This window comes from Labrus bergylta, chromosome 23 (assembly GCF_963930695.1).
Source record: "Labrus bergylta chromosome 23, fLabBer1.1, whole genome shotgun sequence".
In the NCBI taxonomy this organism is placed as follows: Eukaryota; Metazoa; Chordata; class Actinopteri; order Labriformes; family Labridae; genus Labrus; species Labrus bergylta.
Window position 1 is genome coordinate 15,562,412 of NC_089217.1, and position 14,992 is coordinate 15,577,403.

General features: G+C 40.8%; 1 protein-coding gene across 1 annotated transcript; it reads left to right on the top strand.

Moving 5' to 3' along the window:
• Positions 1-837: 837 nt before the first annotated feature.
• Positions 838-14,535, top strand: LOC109997868 (voltage-dependent T-type calcium channel subunit alpha-1I-like). Its single transcript, XM_020652506.3, has 30 exons — positions 838-906; positions 1,106-1,230; positions 1,570-1,658; positions 1,836-1,995; positions 2,371-2,665; positions 2,804-2,896; positions 3,042-3,208; positions 3,879-3,918; positions 4,001-4,126; positions 4,312-4,460; positions 5,375-5,560; positions 5,708-5,825; positions 5,902-6,120; positions 6,197-6,286; positions 6,526-6,611; positions 6,907-7,030; positions 7,418-7,486; positions 8,489-8,673; positions 8,779-8,905; positions 9,028-9,153; positions 9,294-9,383; positions 10,008-10,179; positions 11,461-11,612; positions 11,774-11,883; positions 11,968-12,101; positions 12,294-12,352; positions 12,739-12,817; positions 13,082-13,203; positions 13,525-13,683; positions 13,927-14,535. The coding sequence occupies exons 1-30, from the start codon at positions 838-840 to the stop codon at positions 14,101-14,103; spliced, it is 3,897 nt and encodes a 1,298-aa protein (XP_020508162.2). The 3' UTR covers positions 14,104-14,535.
• Positions 14,536-14,992: the final 457 nt, after the last annotated feature.

The following is a 14,992-nucleotide window of genomic DNA, read 5'->3' on the forward strand; positions in this document are numbered from 1 at the left end:
ATATTCCTTAAAAAAAGTTAATTCAATGATACAATTAAATCTTTATTTAGAATGTATGCACACAAATTGCGCATAAAACAGGCTGATGGAAACATACATAATGTACCAGAAGGATAGAATAATAGTGCACACCTTTAAGCTAAAGGATGTAGGCCTACTTGAAATATATATATTTGTTATCCTATTGTTACTTACTATATTACTAACCCTATCTATATCTCAATCTGACCTTTTTCCTTCATTCATGTCTAACATGTCCACAGATAGAACTAGCACAATGCTATCAGTGTGATTGATTAAAACACACAAAAAGAGGATCAAGCTGCTAAAGTTTCATCATGACTGATGCAATGAGAAGAAAGGAGGTGAAGGAGCGTGGAGTGGCCCACAGCATACAGCAACAGGAGGAGAACTTGCCCTACCCACATATGGCTTCTGTTGTTTTCCTGTGCTTGAAACAAAGCACCAAACCTCGAAGTTGGTGTCTGGCGATGACCAACAGCCCATATCCTTTCCTTCCACTGAAGGTCTAAACTTGCCCAACAACCGGAGACACTGAATATCAGGAAGAATAATACAGAATAATATGTTTGACTTGATATCACGCTGTATGTATCCATCTGAGTTCATGTGATTGTCTGATAGAGTTTGAAGAGGAGCCTGGAGACTATGCAAACATCGTACAATTTAAGCTGTATAAGTCCCATTAGGTGCGTACTGCATTAAATCTTTCATTCTCTGTTTTCCAAAAGTTACATGAAGTTATAAATGTGATCTACTCTGTCTGTTTTGGACTTAACCTGTACCTGCACATGGATGGATTATATGTCCATTCTGATGGTCCTGCTCACCTGTGTGACTCTGTGCATGTACAAACCGCATGAAGAACACAGCATCTACCTGAAGGTAAGTGTGACCTCTAGGGGGAACCGGCAGTAGAATGTATTTGATGACCTTTCAATTATTATTTTAATTTATCAGTAAAAGTTAGAAATAAAGTGAAGTTGTAGAAAAGCAAACCTTTACCCTGTGAACGTATGTGAGCACAAGCATGGTTGTTGTTGCTGTATCTACAAGTGTTCTCTTTTTCTATGTGTATGACCAGGTTTTTGAGGTGGTTATATTTGCACTGTTCTTGTTGGAAATGGTCATCAAGATGGTGGCCATGGGGATCCCTGGCTATCTGTGCAGCAATTGGAACAAGTTTGATTGCTTCATCAATTGTGGAGAGTAAGTAGCCAACGCTTCTGTCCCTTGCTCACAAATATCTCTATTTTCTCATTCATCTGTAGTTAACTCTAGATATCATGTGAAATGTCTTTGTTACTCCAGGGTTAAATACATTATCGACAATAATTCAAACACAAATGCAGAAGTGCTCCTAGCTTTAAATTGGAGAAACAAAGCAATCTGGATTTTTGCCTGAACATACATGTAATATGTTATATGTAATATGTAATAGAAGGAATTCCAAACAATATATTTTTGAGCCATCAGCCTCTCGTGTGTTCATAATCATCATAAGAATGTGTGCACATTTAATTTTTGTATATGTAACTGTCCCTTCAGAGTGATGGATTTTGTTCTGGCCCACTACGGCTACCGATGGCAATTTTTTCAAGCTCTCAGGCCGATGCGACTGTTTGGTAGGATACAGAGTAAGTCAATATTTGAACATCTGAAAAACTACTTAGTACTCCTCAATGGCCCTCAAATTATTCACACAGGGCCCTGATGGTATTCATCCTAAACATCCAATCATCAGCATGTTTTTTTTTTTTCTCAAAACATTCATTGTTGTCTTCTTTTCTTTTCTCCCTTCTCTTTTTTTGCAGGTATGCAAATTTTGGTGGCAGTACTCGTGGACACCCTGCCAATGCTGGGAAATGTTCTCTTCCTCAATATGCTGGTCATCCACATCTTTGCAGTTGTGGGAGTCCAGCTTTGGGGCGGGCAGTTGCGAAACCGCTGCTTCCTGGGAGAGGACATTCCTACGTAAGGATATCTTTCTTTGTTTTCTTCAAGTGTTTACATTTTGAATACTTTCAGAGCCAGAATCGGCTAAAAAAAAAAAGGCCTCCATGTATTTAATAACAGTCCAGAATATTAACAATAATATGAAATAGAAATACAGCAAATATTTACATTGAAGCTTCAACAAGAAAATGTCTGGTGTTTGTACATGAACTATACATGTAACAATTCATTGATCATTATTGTCACCAGTTCACATTCTGTCAATCAAATTATTAACTGGCTAATTATTACTTCAATGATATGATTGATGTTGCCTCTTGTGATGTGACCTGTGATTACTTACCAGCTTTATGTAAACTGTTTTTGAGCTATTATCTTTATTTTTCAATTTAGAGAGTACAATGTATCCCTGAGTCCATACTACCTCTCCAAGCTTGGTGAAATGTACCCCTTCATCTGTTCGCCTGACAACAAAGGCGGGATGCAGCGCTGTAGTGATATCCCAGCTTACAAAGAGGATGGAGAGACCTGCTCCTTGGCTGCTCCCCACCATCGTTCAGCAGTAAATGCAGGCAACTGTGTCAACTGGAACCAGTACTACAACGTCTGTCGGCCCGGGGTGGACAACCCGTACATGGGAGCCATCAGTTTTGACAACATTTGCTTCTCCTGGATAGCCATATTCCAGGTAAGGAGGGCTTAATATGTGTGTCAGTCAATAAAGTCGATGTTCTGTTTGTGACAATAAAGATGAAAATAGGGAGTTAGGAATATAAGGTATGTAATTATGTTTTAATGTTATTCTTCTGTCGCTCCTTGTTTCCAGGTTGTTACACTGGAAGGATGGGCAGAGATCATGTTTTTTGTAATGGATGCCCACTCCTTCTGGAATTGTCTGTTGTTCATATTTGTCACCATTGTAAGTGGTCGCTTGTCATATTTGACCCTTCAGTTGACGGCCTCAGCATTTAACCATGTTGTTGTCAAATCTCTGTCAAAGTCAAATCCCAGCAAATTGAGGGAAGAATCACTTACATGCAAACATGCTTCTGTTACCCAACCAGATGGGCTCTTTCATTATGATGAATGTGTGCGCAGTCGTCATCGCCACCAAGTTCTCTGAGAACATGGAGAGGAAGACCGAAGAGCCACACGCTGGCACTGTTACCATAACACAGATATTTGAAGAGTTGAAGTGTTTGGTGGAGAGGACCTTCTCCAAAATCAACAGGTCAGTTACTGTATAGGTATAAGTAACAACTTATATCATATATATCCAACCTGAATATACTGTTAAGTAATGACTTTCTAAAAAGAGAGTTAAATCAAACCTCCTCTGGGTTTGTTCACACTGACGAGATGACACTTTCTTCAGCTCCTTTATGTGTCACTCAGAGGATCAAACATGTTTCATACATTTTTACACTAACCCCTCCCTGTCCAACCGTTAGCCCTGCCACCACATGGGGAAGAGAGACAACTTCTCCTAATCAGGGAGACTGTGTGAGGGGCATAATGGCGGAGTGGAGTGGATTGTTGGGGAGTACAATTGCAGGAGAACCAACATTTCTGAACCAAAGAAAAGACTTTGCTCGGTCAAAAATACTCCCCGCTGAGGGAGTTTTGTTTTGGTCTGAGAGACTGGTCCCAAATTATAATTATGCCATTAGGAAGCATATGAAACATGTTGATGTTTTTGTGATGAAATTATTTATTTGAAAATATGTATATAAATGCCTCATAATTAAACCAAAAAATGTTGGTAGCCACTTCCTGTAAGTGTCATTCTAAAGCTAACAAACATGGACACAGAGATACATAACAGCATGTTTTAACCTGAAAACTATTTATTTTTATATATTCATTTATATTCTTTTTCCTTTCACCAATAAAAACCACAGGGTGGGCCCCGATAGCAGCGACAGAAAGACAAACACCTTGGTGAGACCATAGTGAAACATCTGTAACACCACTTCTTGCATCACTTATAAGGGGTCACTTCACTGACTGCCTTCACTTTTAGGATGAGGTCTGGACACCCTGCTTGAAAATCCTGAAGAGGACTGTTGCAAGTATACTGTTCGACCGACTGATCATGTTTGCTGTGGTGCTCAGTATCCTCGCCTTGGCTATAGAGCACCATGAGGAGGTGAGGAGTTCATTATTGTAGTGTGCTTACTATCTGTCCATTCTGGGCTTCTATAAATGTCAGATGGGTAAGATGAATGATAGCAGCGAGGGATACATATTTCAGATGTACAGCACATATTAAAGAAACTGCATTTATATTTGGAAGACGAGGAAGGCACTAATATTATCCTTACTTTCCAACAGCCTAAGAAGTTAACACATATGTTAGGCATCAGTAACATCATCTTCACCACCATTTTTCTTGTGGAGATGATCATAAAGCTGCTGGCTCTCAAGTTTGAGTACTTCAAGGATCGAAACAACGTCTTTGACTTTTCCCTTGTCATCATCAGGTAACATGAATCCAATTCTTTTGAATGTGATAATGTGGAACACGGGGAGGGAGCGGTTTTATCCATTAAAGACACCAATGTCATTCACACTTGATTCGTGAAAAACTGACACTTTCTTTACTCCTGTGTTATCCAGCTATTTTAGATTTAGAAATCTGAAGCTCGGCATGCACTATGCGATAGTAGAAAAGGTGTAGTTGCCAGGGCGAGTCAGTTTTCCTGCAGGCACAATCAGATATGAAAGTAGCTATGTTTGGGAAAAGGCTTGTGGTTCAGCTCTCACTGTGTGATTTTGTGCAATTGTACAACCAAAACATCAAACATGCAAGAAAATCTTCCCATCAGTCGGAAGCAGCTGATCGAGTTATAATTGATGGGCGTGACTCAGTGTACACTGTATGACTGACGCCGGGCGATTGGACTGAAATTCGGCCCTTACTCAAAAATCTGTTCTAAATCGTGTTGTCATTTTATTCAGCGAAAACTCAAAACATTTTATTCCACTTTAGTCAATAATGACGTCAATAAAAATGAATTACACTTTAGATTGTTTTAGTTAGAAATCAGGGAGAGAGAGAGTGGGGAATGACATGCAGAAAAGGAGCCAAAGGTCAGATTTGAACCCGGGCTGCCCGCTTTGAGGACTGTAGACTCTGCACATGGGACGAGTGTGGGCCACCGGCGTGTAGTGGGGAACTATCAGTGTGTTATTAGTACTTTAACTACTTCCCCTGGGAGACATTTTAGCACAGAAGAGCTACAGATTCAACCTATCACACAGCTTGTTATACATCTTAATAAAGGGAAGCCTAAGCCTCTTCAGTTTGATGTAGAAAAAATAAAAATGTTTTTGGGGTGTTGTATAATGCACGACAAAACGACTTATCAGGCAAATGTATTTCCCTTTTTTTCAGTTTGTGGGAGGTCATTGGTAAAGCTCAAGGCAAGCTATCAGTTCTTCGGTCTTTGCGTCTGCTGCGGTTTGTCAGGCTCCTTCACTTCCTGCCTTACCTGAAGAGACAGCTGCTAGTGCTGAAGAAGACGATTGAAAGGGCAGCAGGGCTCTGCATTCTTCTGCTGTTTTTCATCTTCATGTTTAGGCATGTACACACCAAAACGAACCCAAATCCCTCCTCCATGTTAGTCTGTTTGAAGACAGTAAACTCCAAATGCTGTTCTACATCAACGATTAACAATAATGAGCTGTGTCTGGTTAAATGATTCTGACAGTCCTTGTTTCTCTGCAGTATACTGGGTATGCTCCTGTTTGGTGGTAAATTTAAGTTCATGACAAAGCATGGAGAAATCATCACCGACAGGAAAAACTTTGATGACCTTTACTGGTCCATGGTTACCGTGTTTCAGGTCGGTTCCTTCATTGTATTCTTTCAGCATGCCGATTGTGCCTCAATGTATTTCTCTAACACTTCTATCAATGCAGATTTTGACTCAGGAGGACTGGAATCTGGTGCTCTACAATGCCATGGCGACTACATCCACATGGGCCACACTCTACTTTGTTGCACTCATTATGACGGGAAAGCACGTTCTGCTTAATGTCCTTGTGGGCATCGTGGTTCAGAGCTTCCAGGAAATGTGCAATCCAAGCAGCGAATCCCCCGAGAATGACTCCCCACAGACAGATTACGATGAAGAAAGTGTAAGTTTGTCAAGGTGCTGAATCTGCTCAGCCAACGCCACTGTCTGACATTAAACTCTGTTTACTGTTGCTCCAGGGCTCGACAAGCTCCGGCTCTGGCTCTGGGCCCAGTAAACTCACTGGGATTACCCCTGCCCCTGGAGAAGACTTTCTCACAAAGGACAATGTAAGATCCAAAAAATGCTACGTTTTAAAGTCAGGATTGGGGCTAAACTGAGAGTCCATCCTGGATTTGACTTAACAAAGCTATACACAGAACAATGCAGCAGACAGTCATACACATTATTTACTTTGCTCTTATTCTCAGAAATATGTTGCTGCTTTACTCACGATGTTCAGTGTTGCTGTCTTTTTCATACTTTGGAATAAATGAGGGAACTTTTGTGTAACTATCCATCCCCGCAGAGATATCCAACCTTGATCCAGAAAGTCCTCTGTTGGTGCAAAGAGCATGAGGACTGGTCATTCTATGTGTTTTCTTCAAAGAACAGGCATGTCTAAACCCACGTGAAGAACGATTTTCACTATTCTCTAAAAACTCTGGTTTCAGGGCTGCGGATGTTTCATGATTTACACGTTAGAAAGATGGAAGCGTGAGTTCATGTTGCAAAAAAAAAAAAAGCAAAATAACAGTTCAAGCAATCATAGTTTTGGTTTAGAGCCATTTAAACTGGATCATATGAGAGTGGTCTCCAGTAAAAGAAAAAGAAAATAGAAATACGGCTTCTTGTAGTTTCGGAAATTGTCCTCTAATGTTCAAGTGACGATGACTTGTTTGTTTTTTAGGTTCCGTAAGATTTTCCAGCGTGTTATCTCTCACAGCTTGTTTGACCACGTGATCCTGATCTTCATTCTTCTAAGCTGTGTCACCATTGCTATGGATAGGCCTGGAATAGACCCTAAAAGCACGGTGAGACACAACGACTGGATATATAACCTACAATTACCTGTGCCCAAGTGGAGAGTAAACCTTTAGGCATACAGTCAATCTCTGAAGAGTTTTCATGTCACACCCTTTCATGGTAATGCTTATCTAACATGTCCTCTTCCACACGGCATCCTCATAGTTATGAATTGTGAGGCTATTACAGCGACACCACACCACTGACATGTAAAGAGGAATTTCCCCATGGTTACAATGAAGTCTAAAGTCTAAAGTCATGCACACATGTACACTGTGTAACGCTAGATGACGTGTATTTCATGACATGCATACTATGTACTATGTAATGAGTATGATTAAGTAATACAAAATGTATGCAGGCTGAAAATGTTTTTTTTCATCTCTGACCTTTAGGAGCGATTGATCCTCAATGTGTCCCTCTACGTCTTCTCTGGTGTGTTCCTGGTTGAGATGCTTTTCAAGGTTAGCAACTTTTTTCTTTTCTTTTTTTACTGTAGAGGCATATGGTTAATATGAAATGAAATTAGTATGAACATCATCCCCCCCCCCCGAAATCTAAATAGCCACACCATATGCCACCCCGGAATCCTTACCTATGATTAACTATTTGCCTTGGCAGAGGTGGGACTTATTTTGAAATCCACTATCCAGGCCATACAGGTAGCTCATAGTTTTCAGTGTGCAGATGTTTGTTTGCAGTTTTTTTAAATACTTTCAGTGCCTTGCTCAAGGGCACCTCGACAATGCTCAGGAAGTGATCTAGCACCTCTCCAGCTACCAGACCAACTTCGAGATTTGGTCCGCACCAGGACTTGAACCAGTCCCTACAGTCCCTACAGACTGAGCTACTGCCTTTACCATTTTTTAACACCAATATGTGTCCCTGGCCTGTGGACAAACCCCCAAAATTGTGAGAAAAGTCCATTGTCTCCATACTTTCAGAAAACACGTTCTCCGACATGCTGTTTGGAGATTTACTCTTTGTATAATCACAAAGGGCAGTGACCCCTCCCCCAGGGTGACCTCTGAATCCACCATCTCACTGTTAACAATCGGGCATGGGGCGAGAAAGCCAGAAAGGGGCGTGGTCGAACCCGGCTCACTTAACTTTAAAGCTACAGACACAGAAACAGCCTGTTCTGAAATAGAGGGGTTTATAGACATGCAAAAAAAAAGGGTCAGAGTGAATTTTTAACAAGCAACTTCACAGACATGTTTTGAGGAGTTCTGAGACTTAATTTAACTGGTTAAAAAGGAATATAATATGTGACCTATAAAAGTCAATGTGATTGATGCAGACAGATGGGGTAAATAAACATTTACATATAATTATGAAACTTTATCGTTTTAGGCAATTTCTATATAAATCAATTCGTGTTGCTCAGATTTTTCCGCTGCTATCTGGAGTGTTTGAAGAATAACCTTGTTTGATATGATTTGATATTTTTGTTGCTGTATCACCAGGTTCTGGCTCTGGGTGTGTTCTTTGGGAAGGACTGCTACTGTCGGTCTACGTGGAACATCATGGATGGTTTGTTGGTGATTTTGTCTTATGTCGACATCTTTGTGTCTCTGGCCAACACGGGGAACACCCACATGTTTAGCATCCTCAAGGTTTTCCGCTTGCTCCGCACACTTCGTCCACTGAGGTACATTCTTTACCATTTTTACTTCTCATATTCTTCCTAAGTGTGTGTCTGTAGGTACACGTGCTGGTGCTGATAAACATTTGAGTTGGTGTTTGTGTTTTCCAGGGTGATCAAGCGAGCTCCCAAACTAAAGCTGGCTGTGGAAGCTCTGATCGCCTCGGTTAAACCCATCGGGAACATCGTTCTCATTTGCTGTGCCTCCTTCTTTTTCTTCGGTATCCTCGGAGTGCAGGTAACACAAACTCACATGGCTCTGTGGCCAGTTGTTACTTCAGAACTTCTGTTTTTCGAGTTCAGTACAGTGAACAAATAACACTTCAGACTTTCTATCTTCCTCTCTAAAAAACACTTCAGTTGTTCAAAGGGAAGTTCTTCTCCTGCTGGGGTGAGGACATAAGAAACATCACCACTAAGAGTGAATGTCTGGAGGCCGGCTATTACTGGACACGAAAGAGGTTTAACTTTGACAACTTGCCTCAGGTACAGAACGACAGATTCATCATTTCACTGTCCTTTGAAAATATCAAATTATATTTCGGGGTATTGAATCTTAATAGATCTTGTTGAGAAGAAGAAAATGTCTTTTGCTGACTTAACATTGTTTTCATTTTTCCCTTCAGGCTCTGATGTCCTTGTTTGTCATGTACTCTAAGGACGGCTGGGTGAACATCATGTATGATGGACTGGATGCTGTGGGAGTAAACCAACAGGTATTTTTTTTTGCCTTCAGCTTGTCTGACTTCAGACTGCTTTAACTTGATGCTAATTTCTTAACATCTGAGGGAAGTTTCATTGTTTGTTTGAGGTGCAGATCATATTTAAACTACTTCCTGCTTGGAACTGTTGGTAAAATAGAGCCAAAGATTAAAACTATTAAGTGCATTTCAAGATGGTTAGAGCAAATGTTAAGGTGATCTGTGAGCAAAGGAGCTATAAACTTACAACCACTGCATGATATGTCTTCTAAAAGCTCCATCTTTGTTTAAACACAACTCCTCATATATCACCTGCCTTTTCGACAGCTGCACTCCCACACAAGTCACATGTAGGTCTTTTGTTTAAATTAGCTGCCTGCGTTGGTTTAACTGTAAAATTCCCACAGACAATCAAGCTAGGAATGACCAAGATCATTTTTCCAGAAGACGTTTAAATCAAGTGTGAGGTGAATGAAAACAAAATCCACAGAGATAGTGAAAGCATTTCTCTCATTGTACAGCGAAAGATACGGAAAGCCCGTCGATTTGCACTCTGAAGACAGCAGTGTAATAAATCTGTTATTTTGTTTCTCACACAAAAGGAACTAGCGTCTTACGTCGCTTCCCTTTTTCTTTCAGCCTGTGAGGAACAGTAACGAATGGATGCTTCTGTTTTTCATCGCCTTCATGATCATGAGCTTCTTCCTCCTTGACATGTTTATCGGTGTGATGGTCGAGACTTTCCACCACTGTCAGCAGAAGCAAAGAAATGAGTTGTTGAAACAGGGAGCAGTAGAAGACCGATGCATGGGTAAGAAAGCTTAGTGGTAGCTCTCTGGGGTGGGGGGGGGGGGGGGGGGGGGGGGGATGTTACTTGAAGAGGGTAATTAGCGACATTGTTAATTGCAATGAGTGTGTAGCAGCCTCACTCTAATTCATCTTCATGGGTCATGTGGGTAAATCGGGCCTATGTGTTTCTCAATAAGAGAATTTAAACCAGAATTTCCCTCAGGGATTAAGAAAAAATATATATTACATAAACGGCTGTCAGCAACCACCTCAAGTAGAATCTCATTCTACGGGGAATACAATGGTACAATGAACAAGCAACCGGCAAAATTAGCTCCTCTAGTGCCACCTTTGTACCCAAATCTGGTCACTTTTGGAGTGGAAAAAATGGACAACCAAAATCCGAAAAAAAGGCAGCTGACAAACTAGTTGGCTGTATGATAGTGGTTACTTCCAGTATTTATACTTTGTAGGCAGATGACAGGAAGTACAAAGCACCCTTGCTGAATATGAACCTGGGTCGCTGTGATAAGAAGTCAGCTGAATGGTACACGCTCTACATTTGAACTGCTAGAACAGTCTTGTTTATTTAACCTTGTGATACATGTATATTTTTGTGTTTGGCAACCTGTGCTGCAAATGATGATACACGTTACTTGTAACAACATACTGTACATTCAGGCTTGCACATATTGTTGGAAAATGGCTAAACTTGTGTTTCTGCCAAGCAGCAACCTCTTGAGTGCCCACTTGAGGCTGGCTGCAATTGCCAAGGAATCCCCATTAGGCCCCATGTTAAAATGCCAATCTTTACACCAGCAATTAACATGTTTACAGCCTGGATCAAAAATCAAAATAGGTTGTTATAGTTCATTTCTTTATTGGCTCAGGGGGTAAATTGTGCTAATACTTGTCTGTTTGGATTTTTACAAAGCCAGAGTTATTCAGATATTTGCACAATTAGTGGCATTGCTGAGCTTACTATGTGGATGCATTGCAGCAGTTTCATCGCCTCATCGCCACATCTTTCCCTTTTTTTCTTTCCAATTGATCATAAGTATGGTTGGGACAGCATTTATTGCAGCATATTATTCATTTACAGCAATATTGTGACCGCCATCGTTTGGCTTCAAAACACCTTTTCCAAAACCAATAGGTGACATCACTGAGAAGATGTTTGTGTTTTATACACTCTTTGGTTAGTTATGTGAGTGAAAAGATACTTACATCAAAAGACGCCTGGCTAACACCCCCCCCCCCCCCCCCCATCATCATCTGCTTGTATGTGTGTTTGATGTTTCAGAACCTGAGAAGGTTCCATATTACAGCAACTACTGTAAACTGCGTCGGTCCATCCACACTCTGTGTACCAGCCGCATCCTGGACCTGTTTGTGACCTTCATCATATTCTTATGTGTCATGGTGATGGGTGTCGAACACTATAATCAACCTTGGGTAATTTTATCTCACACACACACACACACACACACACACACACACACACACACACACACACACACACACACACACACACACACACACACAGTTTTCCAATCTAAAAACAAGAAAAGTGTGAATTGAACAATTCATAAACAAACCTGTGTCTGTGTTTTCAGTACATAAGTGCATTCTCAGAGTACTCCTTCTATGTGTTCACCACCATCTTTATCGCCGAGGTCCTGCTGAAGCTCGTTGCATTTGGTGCTCTGAGGTTCATGAAAGACAAGTAAGATGCTCAATTATTGAAATGATGTGCACGTTGGATATTGTTCCTTCCTAAAGTGTAACCCTGTTGCATGTTTCTGTTCAGATGGAATCTGATAGATGTCGGGATAGTCTTTATTTCCATCATAAGCATCCTTTTCAACCAGATGAAAATGTCAACAAATTTTCCAATCAATCCCAACATCTTGAGGATCTGCAGGGTGCTCAGACTGGCGCAAGGTATACTCACTTTAAAGCCTTCCCATGAGATAGATAGCAGAGTGATATTTAATTCACAAAAGGGCATATTGGATAATATGCAGGAAGGTTTTCTTTTGTATTCCTCACGTTCCTGTTGTCCACACTTCCTTGTCATGAATATATATCTGTGTGCATGTTATTCATACTGTATCTACTGCTGTGTCTCTTTAGTGCTGAAGGCAAAAAAGATAAGAGTTCTGCTGAAAACAATCATGAAGACTCTGTCACAGGTAACACACACACACACACACACACACACACACACACACACACACACACACACACGCACACACGCACACACAGTTAGATTTTTTAAGGTGTATTTTTAGTCTCAGCCTGCTTTTTCTAATCATTTCTCTTTTAAAAACATGAACTGTCGTCAGGTCAGTGTGCAAAAACTAGCCAATGACAGATATACTACAGGATCAAAGAGCATGCTAATAACAGTGACAAATTAAAAACCCTTAGCTAAAATATCTCTAACTACTGCCTGTCTAAAATAAAAAAAAACCTAATGGTGGAGGTACATAAAGTCCATGGTCTCTGATTGAGGATTCACAGGATCTACATTGTAGTGTTTTTATTCAGGAAATCTAACCTGCATTTGAATTTCCAGGTTGGAAACATCTGTCTGCTCTTCAGCTTTTTTTTTTTCATCTATGCTGCACTAGGAGTGGAGCTGTTTGGACAGCTGAGTAAGTCACACATTTACACACCAGCTTACTGCAAAGGGAATTGAAATACTCTGCTTAAACACTTTTAAAAGAACACTGAATCATCACAGTGATTTTAATGGATTAGTGTAGTACTTACTCTCTGCTAAGTGAATTGTAACATTTGAACTACTACCATTGCCATGAACCGCCCCCTCCTGTCTGAACATTTCATTTTGGGATATGAATCATGTGCTAACTCAAACACCTCTCTGAAGAATGTCTTAATCCTTTTGTGCTCAACAGAATGCAGCGACGATTTTCCGTGCCTGGGTCTGAACGAACACACCAACTTTAAGAATTTCGGCAGAGCCCTCCTCACACTCTACCAGGTGTGCACAGGCGACAATTGGAGCGGGTTCCTCAAGGTAGGCACCCAGCTATATCCATCCCATAACCAAATATGTCAAGACCAGGCAGGTTGAGACAGAGAGACATGTTGAGACATTGTCTGCCCTCTATCATATGGTGTCAGATTATTTATGACATGATGCTGATAAAACCTGGATGGAGGGGCCCCCGCTGGGAAAGTAGTGTAGTGGTGCCTTAAGAAGTGGCTCCCCCAAATGTTTTTTTGTTTCTTTAAGTGACCCATCCAGTAGAGGATAAACAGCCTCTGTTATGAACAAATCCATGTAGTCCCTGTGCCTGACCCCTGACTCTTGCTCTGTGTTTTTTTTTTTTTTCAGGACACGTTGAGGGAATGTCCTGTCGATGTCAATGCCTGTCCAAGCTACCTGTCGTGGGTCGCCCCGGTATACTTCATCAGCTTCGTCATCATGGCCCAGTTCGTGCTGGTTAACCTGGTGGTGGCGTCCATTATGATGGCACTGGAGGAAAGCAACCAGGTACACACCAAGATAAACACAAACTTAAAGCCATTCTTTGATAAGAAGTAAGGACACTCTCAATCCCCTTACTTTGATCACGGTGGAGGAATTGTTTATCCCTGCCTTAAAAACAGAGTAAAGAGCTTAAACATCAGAGTGGGCCTGCAGTAGCGCCAATGTCAGCGGTCCTTGGCCCCTCATTTAAATTTGAAATTTTAGAATGGCATAGAAGTGTAACAGAATAATATTTTGGCCTTTCAGAGAAATCCTATTAACTTCTGTCTCCCCCTGGAGGAGGAAAATAACCAGGACACCGAGCTGGAGTTGACTTCTACAGGGGAGAGGGGTACAACAGGTCCAGCCGCGCCATCGCAGACGAGTCCGGCAAGAGATGAACAGTTAGAGGAGCTACGTGAATATAAAGTCTCGTTAGTTTGAAGAAGAGCATTACACAGTACAGTGAAAGAGACTGACACTCAAAGAGGCAGTGGCAATCTGCAGCTCAGTTGCAGCTCAGCAACAACCTGGACCTAAAACTTGTGAAGCCCAGTTTGTGCTTTTCAGTGCTTTCTTTTTATTTTGTCCCTATTGACCCGCTGTCTTTCAGTGTCTCAAGTTTCAAAACCAGTCTTGTTCAGGAGGCTGGTCCAGTGTTCAGACCTTAAAATCATTTTCCTTTGATTCTCTCAATTTGTTGAATTTCTGTCCAAGTATGACTTGTGTTTTCTGCCGTGCTCTCTCAATGTCTATTTTAAGTTTTTAATTTGATTTTTTTTACTTTTATTAATTAATTATTTTAATTGTTTATTAATCAACTTTTTATATGCTGCTCTACCTGCAGGCACATGTGCACTATAATCTGTAAATAAAAACTGCCTCTGCTTCCTTAATCTCATTTCTTCTTTTTTTTGTATATTTAAAAGTCTTTCCTCACGGGTTTACATTATTTTTTGTGTCCCACTTTGGACTTCTGCATCGCCCTCTGTGCAGGTATATCTCACCTTTACACTGCAATTAGTGCTGCAAGTGCTGCTGCTGCTCAACACTGTTTTCAGGACCACTTAAAACCAATCCTGGCCTTCCTGCATTGGCCTCCTGTTCACGCCACATTCGGCTGAAAATAAATCCAAAAAACCTGCTAGAGAAGTAAAAAAGAAATGTAATATGCCTCATTTTTTTTGTAATTGAAATGAGCAGGGCAGCAGCATGAAAATATTTGTTTTGTTTCCTGCAAAGTTGTTTAAATGTGTTATTATCCTATTATAATTAAAGGCAGATTACATACACATACATGTTGACTGTGTGACCGTTATGGTTTTCCCTCACG

Coding starts and splice junctions, on each gene's coding strand:
- LOC109997868 (XM_020652506.3), top strand. CDS start 838: ATGGTCCTGCTCACCTGTGTGACTCTGTGCATGTACAAACCGCATGAA. Junction 8,906..9,027: donor TCGGTATCCTCGGAGTGCAG/GTAACACAAACT, acceptor AAAACACTTCAG/TTGTTCAAAGGGAAGTTCTT. Junction 10,180..11,460: donor AGTAGAAGACCGATGCATGG/GTAAGAAAGCTT, acceptor TTGATGTTTCAG/AACCTGAGAAGGTTCCATAT.